This window comes from Grammomys surdaster, unplaced genomic scaffold, assembly GCF_004785775.1.
Source record: "Grammomys surdaster isolate TR1022 unplaced genomic scaffold, NIH_TR_1.0 255, whole genome shotgun sequence".
NCBI classification, from domain to species: Eukaryota; Metazoa; Chordata; class Mammalia; order Rodentia; family Muridae; genus Grammomys; species Grammomys surdaster.
Window position 1 is genome coordinate 9451830 of NW_021604696.1, and position 18536 is coordinate 9470365.

At 44.4% G+C, this 18536-nt stretch overlaps 1 protein-coding gene across 2 annotated transcripts in view; it reads right to left on the bottom strand.

Moving 5' to 3' along the window:
- The window catches only part of Tbc1d8 (TBC1 domain family member 8), a 110101-nt gene that overhangs the window by 40127 nt on the left and 51438 nt on the right, over positions 1-18536 (bottom strand). For both annotated transcript variants that reach the window (XM_028775349.1, XM_028775350.1), the window contains exon 2: positions 15736-15846. In XM_028775349.1, coding sequence (XP_028631182.1) covers positions 15736-15846 — 111 coding nt within the window. The remainder of the gene's footprint in view (positions 1-15735; positions 15847-18536) is intronic.

Consider the following 18536-nt stretch of genomic DNA (forward strand, 5'->3'; position numbering starts at 1 on the left):
CGGGAGGGAAGGGGGGGGGGCGGGGGGGAGGGGAGTGACTGACCTGTAATGATGACAAAAAAGGGAAATGGAAGTGCAAATATTTGTCCTAGGTCACATTTCAAATGAAGGGCAAACCAACCTTGCAGAGCACCCTGGGGTCTTCCCACAGAAGACATCAAGACTCTCTAATGCTGCCTACACAGTCCCTGTATCTAGGGCTTGCTAAGACAGCATGCTGAAAGAGCTGTCTGCACTCAGCAGGAGCTCAGACACCCCCTGCAATTCCTTCTTCCTGCAGGCACCTTCCCAGATGCTGGGACACAGGTGATGTCATATTTGCTTCTTTTAAATATTAAATCATACATATATATGTAAATCATACATATTTTCAATTATGTATGGGGTGGGGTGGGATCTGTGTACAGTGAGTGCAATTGACCATGGAGCACAGAAGAAGGTGTCTGAACCCCTAAAGCTGAAGCTAGAGGCAGCTGGGAGGCACCCAGCATGGCTGCTGGGAGCCACATTCAGGTCTTTTGCAAGAGCAATACTTGCTCTCAACTGCTAAGCCACCCCTCCATCTCCCGGGATACAGGTGGTCATTAGCCTACCATCAGGGCTACCAGGACCAATGACTTAACCACTAACAGCCTCAACTGCCCATCTAGATACCATGAATAAAACCATAATCAGTCCCAATCCCAGTATATCACTGTGGAATTAAGAGTTGAGACAGAAGCTGTACAGATAGCTCAGTGGTTAAGAGCACTGGGCTGTTCTTCCAGAGGACCAGGGTTCAATTCCCGGCGCCCACAGGATGGCTTACAACTGCTTCTAACCCCAGTTCCAAGGGAATCTGACTCCCTCTTCCAACCTCTATGGACCCCAGGCACACATGAGGTACACAGCCATAAACAAGCACAACACACACACACACACACACACACACACACATATATATATATATACATATATATGTATATACATATGTTTAAAAATGACTTGAGACAGCAGGACGTGGTGGCACACACCTTTAATGCCAGCACTCTGGAGGTAGAGGTAGATCGAGGCCAACCTGGTCTACATGTGAGTTCTAGGAGAGCCAGGACTATATATAGAAACCATGTCTCAAAAAAAAAAAAAAAGAAGAAGAAGAAGAAGAAGAAGAAGAAGAAGAAGAAGAAGAAGAAGAAGATAAGCTCAAATTTCACTGTTATAAAATGCTTCTATACAATGTTCATAATAAGGAAAAAAAACACAACTAAAAAAGTTATACATAGAACCTATCTCTGGGCCATGGGCAATGGAACCACAGCTGGCCTGCGTGCCTCTCCCAGCAAACACAATCAACATGATGAACCATTTCCACCCCAGGATCTGTTTCCTACAAAAGTCGCCAAGTGGCAGAGAAACTCTCCAAACTGGATTTCCTCTGTAGAGATGCCTCAGGGTAGGCTTCAGGAGTACCCCAGAGCAAGGCAAGATGCTACACTTCCGTTTCCCTAGATGCCTGAGAATGAAAGTCACCTCAGTGCATGTCACATAGCACCATTCTGAGACATCCTGTGGCAGCGGTTCCCACGAATTCAAAGGAGTTTGCCTGACACCAGCTTAAAAAATAAAAAACAATTCAAAATGGACTGCACAGTTCCCAGTAAGGGCAACCATGGAGTCAGAATGTGAGTTTTACACACGTAAATATATTTCTGTCTTCGAGTCATGTTCAGTTTGAAAGTCACCGAGTTGCACCATACTGTTGAGAAAGCTGAAGAGGAAAAAATCAGAAAGTCTGCCACCTATTGTTGAGGCCAGAGGGTTAAAGGGCACACAGGCATGTCCAACCTATGTAGCACTGAGGTCCTTGTTAACAAGGTCACACTTTACAACCATCTAATGACAGGCAGCCAAGCTGGCTCAGTGGGTACAGGAGCTTGCTGCCAAGTCTAACAACTTTAGTCCCTGGAATCTATGGCGTGGAAGGAGTGAACTATACCATCCATATATCCTGGAACAAGAGTATACCTATGCAAATACATTTTTAAAAAATATAATTGACTTATCAACAAAAAGTCACCCAAAAAAAGAAAAAACCCTCCATGTTTTAAGTTCATGATTTTGTACGAGCCATGTTCCTAGGTAACATAGTCATGCACAGCCCATGGACCATGGTTTGGACACATCTGAATAATAATAATATAATAATAATATAATTACTGAATGTGTGAGGAGTATTCTATCCTTCCTGCTCTATCCTTCCAACACAACAGAGACCTGCTGTCAGTGCCTGAATGTATCTTCCCCAAATCCGTACATTGCCACCCATATGCCAAGACTGTATATTTCAAGAAACAGTTTTTAGGTTAGTAAGAGCATAGAGTGGGGCCACTGACCCAATAGGACTGACATATCACAAGACACCAGAGATGTCTGTCTGCCAAAGAAAGACCATAGGAGGGTCCGAGCAAGAAGGTGGGCATCTGCAAGCCAAGGAGAAGCCCTATTGGAAATAACTCAGTTGTATCATAACCCTGGATGCACAGCCTCTGGAACAGAAAGAAAATCATCTATTGTTTGAGCCCCTAGTCAACGGTGAGATCTTGTTTCAGCAGCTGTAACAGACTAAACTGGGGTTGGTAACAGCAGCAACTGGCAAATGTATGCCGTTTTACTAAAACCTATCATTTTGCAGAAATAGACTTTTTCATTTTCCAAGAAAACTGAAAGTCCAGTGTGAAAATCAGGCTTAGAGATTCAATGTTAGAACCCTAAACAAAGGCCAGAAAACAAGCAACTGAGGACTCAAATAACCAAGTCTACATGAGGACCAGCAGAGACAGCTAGCTGGGGCCATTTTAAATGCCTGGCATATGTTACACACTTAGTAAGATATATCTTTAAACTCACTCCATACAAATGTCACAAGGCAGGTATTTTCTAGACATGAAGTAAAAAAGACAGAAGCCAATCCATAGTCCATGTGTGTGACTCTGGGGGCCTCCTACTCCTGGGACATCCCAGCGGAAGAGGTCGGACCAGCTGAGGATAGCTATTTTCCCTGGCTTTCCTCTAGGAGGGCATCGTCACTAAATAAAACAAGCATCTCATTGTCCACACCTCCAGCTTCTGCACGCACACAGCCATAAATAACTAGCCCTAAGCTTTGGTTTGTAAGAAAAGTAACTGTTTCCTTCTACATAATAAACACTTGACTGGATTCAGTATCTTTTCCAGCTTCCTAAATGCTAGTGTACTATGAAATGGGCACTCTGTGTTCATAGTTCAGAGCTGGTCCAATGAACTAGCAAAACATTTCTCTACTGGCCACACACTAACCATCTACTGTTGACTACAGAGGGGAGAGAAAGGTGTGGCAGGCCAGGGGCAGCTTCTCTCCTGTAACTCACCGAGCATTCTAATGCAGAATGAGATAGACACGAAGTATCCCAGTACACACTGCACATGGGGTAAAGGACTTTCTGAAATGAAGGGAGCCTGCCTAGCATGCTTGGAGCCCTGGGCTCAGTCCCCAGCACCACACAAACATGGTGTTGCACACCTGTAACACCAGCACTTGCAAGGTAGAAGCAGAGGGATCCGAGTTGAACCCAGCTTTCAGGTTACAGTGTGTCATCAAGGGCAGCCAAGGCAGGAGCCTGGAGGTGGGAGCTGAAGCAGAGACTGCTGGCTTGCTTCCTCTGGCTTGCTTAGGTCCACCTGCCTAAGGGAGGCACCACTCACACCAGGCTAGACCCTTCTACAGCAATTAGACATGCCCACGGGTGGCCAGTCTGATGGAGGCTAGCTGAAATGAGCTTCCATCTTCCCTAGTGCCTCTGGGTTATGTTGAGGTCACAGATGAAGCTGACTGTGTTGGCTAGGCAGGGCTTCAGGGTCAGCCTGAGCTAAATGTGATTTGTCTTTAAAAAAAAAAAAAGTGTCTTAAAAATTTAAAAACCCTAATAAGTAAATAGGAAATAAGAGGACACCGATGGACCAAAAGAAATAAACACTTCTTTTTGAAAAACCCAGATTCTGAAAACAAACACTATCAGACCTAATCTATAAGTCTAAAGCAATTACCCTCACAAGAACATCATGATCTGCTGGATTTTTCTGTTTTAATAAATCTCTAAATATAAGTTTTTTATTCTTTTCCCTCAGAAGAAATGAATCATTAAACATATCACAATCGGGGGCTGGAGAGACGGCTCAGGTGTTAAGAGCACTGGCTGCTCTTCCAGAGGTTCAATTCCGGGTATCCACATGGCGTCTCACAACCATGAATAATGGAATCTGATGCCTTCTTCTGGCACGCATGCACACATGCAGCTAGATCACTCATATACATAAATAAATCCTAAAAATATTTATAATACTCGAAATCTGACAAAGTCAATCTCAGGAACCAGAAGCCACAAGCGGAGGCAGAGACAATGAACAGCAGGCAAGCACAGGGTAGAAGCTGCTATTCGTGGCCAAGTCTAAGTGCTCACAAGGTAGAGGAATGCCTCTCCAGGGCCTGCAACGACTAAACAAATACAATCACTAAAACAACTGATATGCTGGATGGAATTAAATATTATCAGAACTGGGCGTGGTGGCACATGCCTTTAGTCCTAGTCTTAGGGAGACAGGTGGATCTCTGAGTTTGAGGCCAGTCTGTTTTACAAAGTGAGTCCCAGGACAGCCAGAGATACACAGAGAAACCTTGTCTCAAACAAAGGAGGGATGGAGGAAGGGAAGGAGAGAGAGGGAGGGAGATTAGAACTTGGGGCTGATAGTTGAGGAAAAGAGAGCAGAAAGAGCAGCTCCTTTAGAAGCCCATTTTTTTCATCTAATATGGACATGGAAAGGGGTGCCGGGGAAGGATGGAACTGTCCAAGTAGAAAGGACTTATGAAGAACAAGCATAGTGCCGAGTTTTTTGGAACCAGCCACACCTACAAGCAAGTGGGAAGACCAAGACTAAGTTCAAATGACACCAACAGGTCCCAGTTAACTTCTATTTCAAGGATAACAGTGACATATGAATGACTAATCATTGAGAGATATTTATTTAAATTTATTACAGGGTAAAATATTAACAACTTCTGGGATCTTCTAGGATTTTTTTCTTTTCTTTTTTCTTTTTGAGATTCATTTATTTATGAGTACACTGTAGCTGTCTTCAGACACACCAGAAGGGGGCATCAGATCCCAGTACAGATGGCTGTGAGCCACCAAAGTGGTTGCTGGGAATTGAACTCATGACCACTGGAAGAGCAGTCAGTGAGTGCTCGTCACCACTAAGCCATCTCTCCAGCCCACTAGGGTTTTTTTAAAAAAAACTACCTAAGGGTAGGCAACCTTAGAGACAAATGAAGCCCTGAGGTGCCCACAGGATGTCATCACAGTCCTCAGGGGTTCCTACTGTTTCAGAATGTTTACTGGGAGTGGAGGGATGGTTCTGTGGTTAGGAGCCCTTACTGCTCTTGCAGAGAACCCAGGTTCAGTTCCCAGCTCCCACATGGTGGCTTACAACCGTCTATTAACTCTACTTCCAGGGGAGCTGATGCCTTTTGTGGTCTCCAAAGGCTACTGAGCACATGCGCATGCGCGGGCACACGCACGCACATACACACACACACACACATGCAAAGTAAAATAAATATTTTTAGAAGCTTTTTTTTATAGAAGAGGACCTATGCACTGTAAACTTGTTTAAAACTGTATGGCTGGGGAGGTCATGGGCCTAGGGGGTGACATTACTACTGCTGTTTAGTTAAATGGACAGCATCAAACGGCCTTCTAAAAGTCTATTTACACCTACAGACAACACTACTCCACCTTCTTGAGAAGAGAGTCTCTGTACAGTGAACGGCAGTGGATGCAGAGACTCAGGGCCACTCCAAGTGCTCGGACTGTGAGCTGGGTGCTCAACCCTGAACAACATTTACACAACGACCTTTCAAGGCTCAGGGAGAGTGCTGTAAAGTACGACCCAGCAGACAGGGAGAGGGCAGTGAAATGTTCCTTTCTGGGTTTGACAACCATTGCAATCACAAACTCACGACAGCTGCCGGTACCTGCACTGGACCTGCGCAATGCTGGCTCTGTTAGTTATGGATGTGGAAGGGATGAGCTCGCTCATGGGGCTCATGGGGCCTACCTCTCCCTGCTGAATCATGGGCTACCCAAAGATTCCGGGTGAGGGAGAGTCATTGTCTATAGCTGAGTCCCACTGGCGAGCCCAGTAAATTCCAATGAATAACTAACAGCATGGCCACACAGCCAATGAACAAGCTCCAATTAATAACCAACCGCATAGTCACATAGCCAATCAGCAGGCTCCAAAAAATAACCAAACACATGGCCACACAGCCAATCAGCAGGCTCCAATGAATAACCAACAGCATGGCCACACAGCTAACCAGCAAGCTCCATTGAATAACCAAACACCTTTAAACTCTGAGTTCTAAAACAGAATGAAGACCTGATGTGGGGCAGGGACTCATGAGGAGGAGCAGGCAGGATGACAGAAAGACAGGTGAGATAGAGTAATCAGAACACATTTTATACATGTATGAAAAGGTCAAAGAACAAACTCAACTGCTAAAAAGAAAATGAAATTATTTTATAATAAATAATATAACCATGAAATTTAATGAAAAATTTATAATGAAAAAAATGCAAACCTCTTCCTAGCGAAGAGGCAAAACAAGGCACAAGTGACCCTAATGAGGTATATAGACTCAGAAGTAAAATCATGGCCAGAAAACAGGACACGGAAGTTCACGTTGTCCAACTTCTCTCATTATATTACAGGCTGAGGATCATTAATTCAAAACCTCCTAAATCTGAAGCTTTGGAGGGATGGGGGGGGACACACACCATGCCACAAGTGGGAAATTCTACACCTTGAAACTTATTTCACGGACAAAATTATCTTAAAAGATTACACACAATTACCTTTGAGCTACGTCTGCATGGTATATATGAAACAAATTCTGTGTTCTGATATGGGTTCCATCCCTACAGTATTTCATAATGTATATGCAAACATTCCAAAAGAAGAAAAAAGATCGAGGTATTTCAGATGAATGGTACTCAGCCTGTAGTTTTTAAAGCAAGATTCTTGCCAGTCCCGAGTAATTCAGCTGTATTAGAGCAATCATTCTCAGCCTTCTTAATGCTGGGATCCTGTAACACCATTCCCAATGCTGTAGTCATCCCCAACCTTAAAACTACTTCATTAATACTTCATAGCTGTAACCTTGCTACTATTTTTTAAAATTTATTTATTTTAATAAATGTGAGTACACTGTCGCTGTCTTCAGACACACCACAAGAGGGCATCAGATCCCATTATAGATGATTGTGAGCCACCATGTGGTTGCTGGGAATTGAACTCAGAACCTCAAGAAGAGCAGTCAGTGCTCTTAACCACTGAGCCATCTCTCTAGCCCAATCTTGCTACTGTTATACATCGTAATATATGATTTGGGACTCCAAGTGGGTCTTGACCAACAGGTTGAGAACCACTGTATTAAATGCTCTCTCATGGCCAAAAAGCCAGGAAGACAGCCACTTACCCAAGTTTTCTGGGGCAGCATCCCTGACAATAGCAGAATGCATGCACACACAGAGCAGGAGACCTTACCCACCACTGTGGATTCGGTAAGACAGAGAAAGAGTCCCTGCAGGGCAGCACACAGCACAGGGCTCACAGGGTTTCCCACGACACCCCTTTCAGATCACTAAGGGGATAGCTAATAGTTAGCAGGATTATCTTTCTGTGAGCCTCATGTCTCAGTGCTTCCTCTTCTATTTTTTAAAGAGTTATTTATTTATTATTTTATGCATATGACTACTATAGCTGCCTTCAGACACATCAGAAGAGGGCACCGGATTCCATTACAGATAGTTGTGAGCCACCTGGGAATTAAACTCAGGATCCCTAGAAGAGCCCTTAGTGCTCTTAACTGCTGAGCCATCTCTCCAGCCCGCTTCCTCTTCTATTAAAAAAGAGAATTAACTTGGGTATTTTTGAAGCACCCCTTCCAGGTGGTCTCTGTTGACAAGTCATGACCTACACTGCAAGTCGAGCAACCTTTGATTTTAAGATTCAATTTTTATTTCCTTCTGCTTATTCTCCTTATATAGCCCAGGCTGGTCTCAAATTTATGGAATCAAATGACCCTCCTGCCTCAGTCTCTTGAGTAGCTAGGACTACATGCCAGGCATGTACCAACTCACTCAGCTCTAAAGAGATTTTTAATCTTAATTTTAGCCTTAAAATGTACAGACCTAAAAGCTGGTCTTAGCATTCACTTGCTTTTAAAACTCCATCAGCAACACACATCATACAAAAAAGAACATATTCTTCAATGAAAGTTATTTGTACATAAGCAAAATTACTTTAAAAAAAAATTACATTAACAGCCCAATTGCCAGTATCTCCATGACAGGGAAGAAACATTAATTTGCAACCTTCTTCCACTTCTAAAGGTGAACCCCATGTGGAAAATTCCAGCTAGTATTGTTCCAAGGAAATGCCAAGCTACTGAGAACAAGCGTAACAATCCTGACCTCGGAGTGTAAACCCAGAAAGCTCACACTCTGCCTCCCCCCACCTACACCCCCCACTGCTGGGCTGCTTCCCAGATGTTCCTTGAAGCACTCTGCAAGTCCTCCGCCACCTTGGTACGAAGTTCAGGAAGACACTAATCTGGTCCACCCAGGAACATTTCCTCCCTTAATAAAATCCACTCCACAAAGACAAAGCAAACAGTGAGGCAGAATACAAGAGAGCAAAACACCAGCCATGGTCAAGGGCACGGATAAGAGACCATGCGTCAGAAGGAACACTCTGAGAGTACATTCTGTCAGAACCTGCGGCTAAGCTGCCGGCTAGCACCCAGGTGCCTGGTGTGACTCTGGCAAGTGGCCGGCTTCTGGTGCTCTGCATCTTTCCCCCTCCAGAGTGCTGCCACTATGTGCTGTTGAGGAAATAGAAAGGGGAGAGTAAAGAAGCTTAGTGGAGAGAATTAGCTCCTGTGGGCCCTAACTTTTAAAAACAGGCAACATGTTTTGATTAGCAAATATTTTCCCTTTCCTGTCGTGACCTTTGAAGTTTTCAAAGCATGTCTGTTTTCATTTTCCAAATCTAAACCTTAATTAAGTATTCTTCAAACTGTAACAGTCCCTCTGGGTCCACCAGGGAACTGGGCCTGTTATCTGCTGGATCCAACCCCCTGCCCCCCCAAGACACCAGACTCTGAGACTGCTCAGGTTCTTATTTAAGACGGTGTAGTATTTGCAGGTAACTTACATACTCCTCCTGAATCCCTTAAGTCATCTCCAGATTCCTTACCCTGTCTGATACAAAGTATCATTCTGTAAATGATACAGAATCCCCATGGCATATTCTTCCTGGAATACCATATGTGGCCAGTACAGATGCAAGGGGGATATATAGTACTATATAATTGCATAATATATAACATGTTATATTCATACATATTATCCATTTTGGTTGACTCTGCAGACATCAAGTATACACACCCTCTCCCACCCAGCTGTACAGGTCCATGGAAAGCTTGCTCCTAGCTCTCCTGCTCTTTCATTTAATTCAACCCCATGGGGGCAAACCTCGAAAATAAGGGGAGGGGGAGACTCTGAACTTATGCAGCCATGAACTTCTCAGGCCAGTGCAAGTGCAAACTAATGCCTGGGAAGATATGCACATTGTTGAAAGTCCTTCTGTGCAAGGCTCCGATGCCTGAGAGGAACGCTCTGCCGCCTCTCACTGACTCAAGGATGTCTTCTTCCAAGAACTGGGAAAGACACCTCCAGGCCTCAGCTGACAATAATGGAAAGTGTCAACTTATTGCATAAGCAACCTGATTCTTGGAATGATTCTAAGCAGATAACTCAGAGCCCGGAAGTTCTTTCCTATTCTTTTTTGTGCTTCCTGAGATCGAATGTGGACAACAAACATTCCAGCCAGTGTGTTCCAGGCCATGATGATGACTAAGATGTACCCAGCAGCAATTCTGAGATAGCGCTGAGGACCACTGATGACTACCAGGACATGTCATGTGGGAATAAGAACAGTCAGTGCAGAGGGCAGCATGGCACGAAGGACCTGCCTGTCTCTAGTGCAGGACAAGACTGAGAGCACCAGACACAGCAATAGCAGGGAAGCCTCAACCTTACTTACACAGGGCCCATTAACTTGCCACAGCATAGGAATCCGTTCAGCAGGGTCCAGACAGTCTAACGCAGAGGTTCTCAACCTGTGGGCTGTGACCCCTTTGGAGGTCACATATCAGATATCCTGCATCTCAGATATTTGCATTGTAATTCATAATGGTAGCGGAATTAGTTATGAAGTATCAATGAAGTAATTTTATGGTTGGAAGTCCCAACGTGAGGAACTGTATTAAAGGGTCGCAGGATTCGGAAGGTCGAAAACCACTGGTCTAATCTGTTCTCAGTCTGACTAGGGATTAGCTCCTGGGATTCTGCCCTGCTCATTACTGTCCTCATCTACTCAGTACCAATGATTAGATGAATAATTCCCAAAAGAAAGCCGCCAGAAACTGTATTATCATCCAACTCGAAAAAGGAAATTCTGACGCACGTTGTCATGAACGAAGAAGGCATTACAAGCCAGTCTTCAAAGGGCAAAGCGTGCTTGATTGCACCAATGAGATGCGAGAATCCAGTCCCCCCCCCCAAGGGTGGAGCATGCACAATAACACCAATGATATGCAAGAAGCCAGTTCCGCCCCTCAAAGGGCGGAGCCTGCATGATTTCACCAATAAGACACAAGACAGTCTCAGACAGAAAATAGACTGGTGGTGGCCACCGGCCAGTGGGGAGAGGGTGAAAAGTGACTGTCTCGTTTGCAGGTGCTTGGGTGTTTCGGCTTGGAACAGCGATAGCTCTGAAGATCAGCGCTGATGACTGGAAACAGTGCAGCGGAAGCACACCTGTATAAGCCGAGCCTAGGTGGGAATGCAGCTCAGTGGCGCGATGCTGGCTTTGCACGTGTGAGGACCTGGATTAGCTTCCTTCCCACCAAAAGAAAAGGTTATGATAATAGACTGTTACCAGTTATTTTCCAGCCATTGTTTTCTCTCCTAGCACACCTACAGCTTCGTGCATGCTGGGCAAGTATTACAGACCAAGTTACACTCCCAGCCCCTTTTCCATTTGTTTTTTCCCTTACATTCTCATAGATGTGCATAATATATTTTGAAAATACCTGACCCCTCTCTTAACCCTTTCCCCACCATTACTGACCCTCTCCCTGTTCCCAACTAGCCCCGTTTCTACTCCCCTATCTTTTTGAAGGAGTATATAGCTCAGTGAGACTTTGACTTTGTATTGAGGTAGGGTCTACCTACTTGCCCAGGCAGGCCTTGAACTTTGTAATCCTCCTGCTTCAACTCCTGAATAGCTGAGATTAAAGACCTGTGTCACCAGGTTCAGCAAACCATTTTCTGGCTTTGTTGTTGTTATTGGTTTCTTGGTTTTTTTTGTTTTTTGGTTTTTTTTGGTTTGGTTTGGTTTGCTTTGTTTGTTGTTGTTGTTGCTGTTGTTTGAGACAGAGTTTCTCTGTGTAACCCTGGCTGTCCTAAAACTCACTCTGTAGACCAGGCTGGCCTCAAACCCAGAAATCCGCCTGCCTCTGCCTCCCAAGTGCTGGGATTAAAGGCGTGCGGCACCACTGCCTGGCAGCAAATATTTTCTTAAGAATCATAATGCCTGCCCTCTGAACTCTACCCATTTAATGAGAGGATCCACAGCTTGCCCCAGATGACCTGGGTCCGAGTGTCTTAGAGCTCCTATCGCTGTGGTAAACGGCAGGACTAAAAGCAAGTTGGAGAAGAAATGGTTTACTTGGTTTATCAAGTCCATCACTGGAAGAAGTCAGGACGGGAACTCAAACATGGCAGGAACCTGGAGGCAGAAACTGATGCAGAGGCTGTGGAGGGATGCTGCTTACTGGCTTGCTTACCATGGTCTGCTCAGCCTGCTTTCTTACAGAATCCAGGACCACCAGCCCAGGGATGGCCCCACCCATAATGGGTAGGACCATCCCCCATCAATCCCTAGTTAAGAATATGCCTTACAAACTTAGCAATAGCTCAATTTTATGGGGGCTTTTTAATCAATGGAGGCTGCCTCCTTTCTGATAACTCTTGCTCTGTCAAGTTGACATGGAACTGAGCAGCACAGCTGGCTTCTCAGAAAGGGACCAAGAAGACTTTGCAGGGGTAGTTCTGTTGCTAAGGTCCTGTTCCCAGTTGGTTCTTGAGTGCAGTAAAGAAACTATGGGCCAATTGCTGAACAAGGAATAGGCGGGACTTCCAGGTCCCTGGAGGCAAGCCAACAGATGCAAAGGAGGAGAGGAGAGTTCACCACGCTTCTGAGGGAGAAAAGTTGACCCGCCAATGTGAGATCAAGAACCCTAGTTAATCAAGGAAGGTGTGGGCTAAGTCTTGTCTAGCTTCTAAAAGGGCACTGAAGCCAATGTAGTAAGGAGACAAAGGCACAAATGCAAATGTTCATACCCAAGGCTTCCAATTCAGAGGGCAGCCAACTGTTTTGCTTGAGGCAGAGTGCAGGAAAACCGTGAGGAAAGATGAAGCTACTACTGTTCATGCCCAGCCCCGTCTAGCAGAATCTCAGTCTTCTTCATTCTGTTCCCCTAAACCCAAGTGTAAAGTCACAGCATGCTAACACCAGCAGAGCATCTGAGGGGATGGTGCCCAAGCATGAGTGGGATCTGGACCAGTACTGTACTGGACATCAAGGAACATAGCCAGATGTGGACAAATGGTTCCAGACAGGGACTGTCCTAGGAGAAAATGGATCACCCCAGGAGGAAAGGGAGGTACTTCTTCATGAAGTCTTTGCTCCCAAGGACAAAGCAAACCACGAGAAGGCTCAGCGGAGCTGAAGCAGAAGAAATTAAAAAGGATGGAGACCCTGAACTACTGATCAAAATCTAACAACCACCACCACCACCACCAATAACCACTAAAACATAAGTTAAAAGCAAGGTGCAGAATATATTGCCAAAAACTGAATTAACTCAGAAAAGAATTGTGAACTAAATGGAGAGAACAGGCCTAACAAGATAAAGAGAAACAAACAGAAATGGAACACCAACATTAGCTACCCAATATGCAGTAAACACCAGGGGAAGAGAATTTTAAAACAAAATTCATGCATGGGAGTATAGCAAAAGTGTCCCAAAACAATTAGAAAAAAAACAATCACTGTGCTGACTGCCAAGAGCACAGTGTGTTTAAAAATGGTTAATCCACTGACCTCAGAGGAGTAACAGATTCTAGGCAAACTATTCTAGTCCAGTGATAAATTCAGTCTTGCATGCTTGAAAACCACATAATTCACAAGTGGGGAGTGGACAATGAGACAAGCAGAAATCTATGTTGTCATGTGAAACACTAGAAAACAATGAAGACAGTAGCCACCATGTCTAGAGTGGCCTATGACTATACTTTTGGACTTGATACCCTAAATCCGAAAGCCAAAGACAGATGTCTGCAAGTGTGAAAACCCTCACAGACCAAGACATCCATGATACATTACTTGGAGAAAATAGAAATTTCTCCAGCTATGCAATGAACCGCAGCAACACAGGAACAGGTAGGATGGCTCACACCAGCACTTTGGGAGGCAAAGTGATCCTGTAAGCTCAAGATCAGTCTGATCTACACAGAGAGTTTCAGGCCAGCAGGTCTACTTAGTGAAAAGAAAGAAAAAGAAAAAATGAAATGAACCAAAATAAAGGTTCCAGAATGGGAAAAGTCATAGCTGACTGTAAATATTAAATCTGTATAAGGAACCGAGACAAACAGTAACAGAAAACACAGGAGCTGTAGAGAGAGGGATGGCTCGGTGGGTGGTAAAGTCCTGGCTGCGTAACCAGGAGGACTTGCATTCAGATCAAAAGCATCCATGGAAAGTCTGAGTACAACAAAGCCTGCATCCTCAGGGCAGGCAGAGATGGGCAGAGATCTCAGGCTTGCTGGTTAGTTTAGCCTTGTCAGAGAGGTTTGGATTCAGTGAGAGACCAAGCTTTAAAAGGTAGGGAAGACATCGGTTGTGAGCCTCTAGCCTCTGTACATATGGTACAAAGAACCACACCATACCAACATGCACACATCAGAAATTATTATGGAAAACATCATATTATGGAAAATATCAGGTCTGAGTGGGACTAGTGATATATCAGTAGCTCTTTTTAATGAGAAATAGGGAAGCAGAAGAGAAAATATGCTGGCACTCTTGTCCCACAAGGTGACAGAGAACATTGTTAGAACCGAAACTGTTTTTCACACACTACAACTCTAAATTCATACTGATAAGCAAAGTCCCTGGCCTCAACCTTACACGAACCTTTTAGAAAAAAAAAAAACAAACAAACAAGCTCCAGAGTTAAACACTTGAAGTTTAACAATTTTTGTTCCTCTTTAGTTTCTTTGTTTCCATGGAAATTAACTAAATGTAACAATTTCGTTATAAAACAGCCCTGTGAGGTAACTCCAGTTTTACAGAATTACACGTTTCCACCTTTGTAGCCACCTTCTCTGACCCACTAGAAAGCGGCTCAGAAAGATGCCTATCTTGTGTAACCAGAAGGTACTTAGGTGGCTAGAGGCAACAGTTAACTTCTTTCTGTAGTTGAAAGGTGATTTCTTTATAAATCATTTTTTTAAGCAGAGCGATCTGCCCTAGTTAGAAAAGAAAAGGCAGACAAGAGTGAACCCCGATGTTAATAGCAGTTAGATGGGGTGGTGGGTGGGAATGAGAAATTTTGTCAAACTTCTACCTTTTCCAAGGGGGAAAGTCCAGTATGCCTGGTGAACAGGAGACAATGAGCAAAGTTTACTGTACCCAGTGCAAAGCTAAAAATACTCCAGCCGTGTGCACACATAGAGATAGAAGATTAACATGTAATCCATGTTCGAAGAGAGAGTCTCTGGTGCTATTTTCTTATTTTGTAAATAAGAGCATGTGTTACTCATATAGAATAAAGCAGAAACTAGGATTTGTTGATAAAGTGTGTCTTTGAATGTGACACTTCCATCCTGGAGGACCCCAGGGGCTCAATGCAACACCAAGTGGCACCTACAGGAAGAGCAGGACCTTGGGTGGATACATGGGGTGAGGTCTAAATTCCACAGCACCCAGAGTGACATGCATTTTTTTGTGTATATTTTTGCGCATTCACTCCTTGTTCAAAACAAATCACCACAGCCCTCAGACTGTGCCCTCAGGTCACCACAGTGGGCATACATACCCAGGCACACACTTACATCAGAGGCAAGATCACAAAGAACATGTCTCAATTCATACGGGGCAATATCAGCTCTCTGAGACACCCCTCAAAACCCTGCATGCCCAAGCGCTCAGCCTTTATGTACTTTTGATGGCTACAAGTGAGGCAGAGACATGGAGGATGAGGAAACCAAACAGAAAACAGGAGGAAGTGGAGAGAAGGCATAGGAGTAGGTAGAGAAGTAGATGCAGATGAAAAGGAGGAAGAGGATAAAGAGGTCGTTGTGAGTGGAAGCAATAACTGCTACGTAGCTCCAGAGGCGTTACCTTTTAAACACCACGGACATGCAGACACTCGGCATGCTTCGACCGCAAGGTCTGGAACATTCCAACTATAACAGAACTCACCAGTGGCTATGGCCCAGTAAATGTCTGATCCATTCAGTAACTCACCACATGCTATGGGAGAATACACCTGGGACCCGGGAACTTGAAGCAGAATCCGAAATGGAGCAACCCTCGCACTGGAATCGAGCACCGCGTCCAGAGCACCCACAAGGCGACCTTAAGGGAGACAGAAGAAAGGACATTTGTGAGTTCCAGGCCAGGCCAGGCAGTCAGCACACGTCCACCTACTCTGTGCTTGGAGCTGTGGTGGTTGGAATGAAAAATGGTCCCTTCTCAGCGTGGTTACTATTGTTGTGATGAAACGCCATGATCAAAGCAACTTGCGGAGGAAAGGGTTAATCTAGTTTACACGTCACATCACAGTTCATCACCAGCAGAAGTCAGGGCAGGAACTCAAAGCAAGGCAGGGACCTGGACACAGGAGCTGATGCAGAGGCCATAGAGGAGCCTGGAGGCAGCCGCTGATGTCGCCACGGAGACCTGTTGCCTGTTGGCTTGCTCTTTCCCTGTTATCCTCTCCTGGATTCTCTCCATTGTGTCAAGCCTCATCTCCTCTCCGGGATCCCTTTAATTCTGAGCCTTCAACTGCTAACTGGGCTGTAGCTTTACCAGTGGCCTTCCCTGGCCTCTCACAGTGCCACACCTCAGCTACTCTCCATGGCCCACTTCACTTCATACACATCTGAAACACAGCACCTGTGTGTAACTCTCAGGAAACACCTCCTAGGAGATTTCACTTCGATGATCCTGGCCTCCCCTTAATTGTTGCTAATATCTCAGCCCCAGCTGAGCAATATCCAGTGTCGCCGCAAAGCAAAGGTTTCAGTTCAGTGGCTCTGGTCTCTTGTCAATCACAGCTGGTTCTTCGGCTCCAGCTGACCTGACGTCATAGACCTTCCACACAAAAGCTCTGATGAGTATTTGTTTCCCTCTGAAGCTTCACGAGCCAGGCCTCTACCCTCTGCATGTCTCTCACCATTCTTACCTTCCTGCCTCCCACAGAACAGCTCACTAACCTTTGAACACTCTTGACTCTTCTCATCCAAAGTCCTTCCACAGCCCCCATTGGTTTGAATAGTTAGTCGTGTTGGCAGAACTATTTGGGAAGGATTAGGAGGTGTAGCTTTGACTGGGGATGGGCTTTGAAGTTTCACAAGCCTTCACCAATCCTGTTAGCTCTCTTTGCCTCCCACTTGTAGATAAGAATGTAAGCTCTCAGCTAGCACTCCAGCACCATGCCTGACTGCCACCTGCTGCCCTGTCATGGACTCTAACTCCCAGAACTATAAGCCCCTAATAAACTCTTGTGTAAGTTGCCTTGGTCATGGCATCTGACCACAGTAGCTCCTTGATTCTCACCAGAGACCTCCCCACCCATTTACCCACCATCTGGAGTCTACAACCATCAGCTATGCCAACAAAACCCAGGAAATAAGAGTAGTTCCCTCAAATCAGATTTTCATCCAAACCTGGCACTACCATTTCAAGCTCTGTGACCTAACGTTGTTTGAACTTGTGTGTAGCTGGTCTCCTTAGTTAAAATGGAATAACTACCTTGTAAAAATAACTGAGAGAATTACATGAGTTAACATGTCTTTTACTTCAACTGCTGCCTGGACCATAAAAGGCACTGTGTATGTAATGTGCTTGTTAATACTTTATTATGAGCCTCATCCCAAGTAGAAATATGCTCCAGAAATATGCTGAGAGGGGAAAACCCATCAAGTCCTTCACAGATTGTGGGGTACGTATGTGTGTATATATATATGTATGTGTATGTATGTATATATAGTGTGTATGAATATATATGAATGTGTATGCATGTGTATATATGTATATATGTGTGTATATATGTGTATATCTGTGTATATGTGTATATGTGTGTGTATATGTGTATATGTGTATATGTGTGTGTATATGTGTATATGTGTGTATGTGTTGTATATATGTCTGTGTGCATGTGTGCATGTATATGTATGCATGTGTGTATATGTGTGTGTATATGTGTATATGTGTGTGTATATATGTATGTGTGTATATGTATGTGTTGTATATATGTGTGTGTGCATGTGTGCATATATACGTATGCATGTATATATGTGTGTATATATGTATGTGTGTATATGTGTGTGTGTGTTGTATATGTGTGTTGTGTGTGCATATATGTATGCATGTATATATGTGAATGTATATATGTATATATATGTGTGTGTGTGTGTATATATGTGTATGTGTGTGTATATATATATGTGATATATCCATACACACACACACACACACACACACACACACACACACGGTGCAAAGGCAAAGGAGGGATTGTTTTCCGTTGTGATGGCTGTGCCCTGTGCTGAAGGCAGACAATTGCATCTGCTCCCACCTAATCGCCCATCCCCACACGGGAACAAGCCTGGGGGTGGGGGACTGTTACTGACTACACAACCTGATTCACATCTGGCTCAGCAACAACACAACCCACAGGCGAGCACCACTCATGACCTTGGGGCTGACTGGGTGATGTCAAATTCAATCTGCAAGTAAATTCCTAGATCAACTACAATACTAAAGAGGAAAAAAACCAAGTCCAACTCTCAGATTTGGGAACCTATCTCTACTATCTTCTGTAATGGGTTCATGTGACAAATTTAGCCATTTTCTGTGGCATCTGGGAACTCTGACTTTCATGCCTTTGACCATTTTGAAGATCACTGGCTCATTTTCAGTAGCATGCCCCACAGTTTTGGTTTGTCTGATGTGGCTATCAGTCTGTGACAGTTTGTGATCATAGTGGTCACAAATATCCATTCCATCACATGCTATCAGAGGGAGGATTTCAACTCATTCCT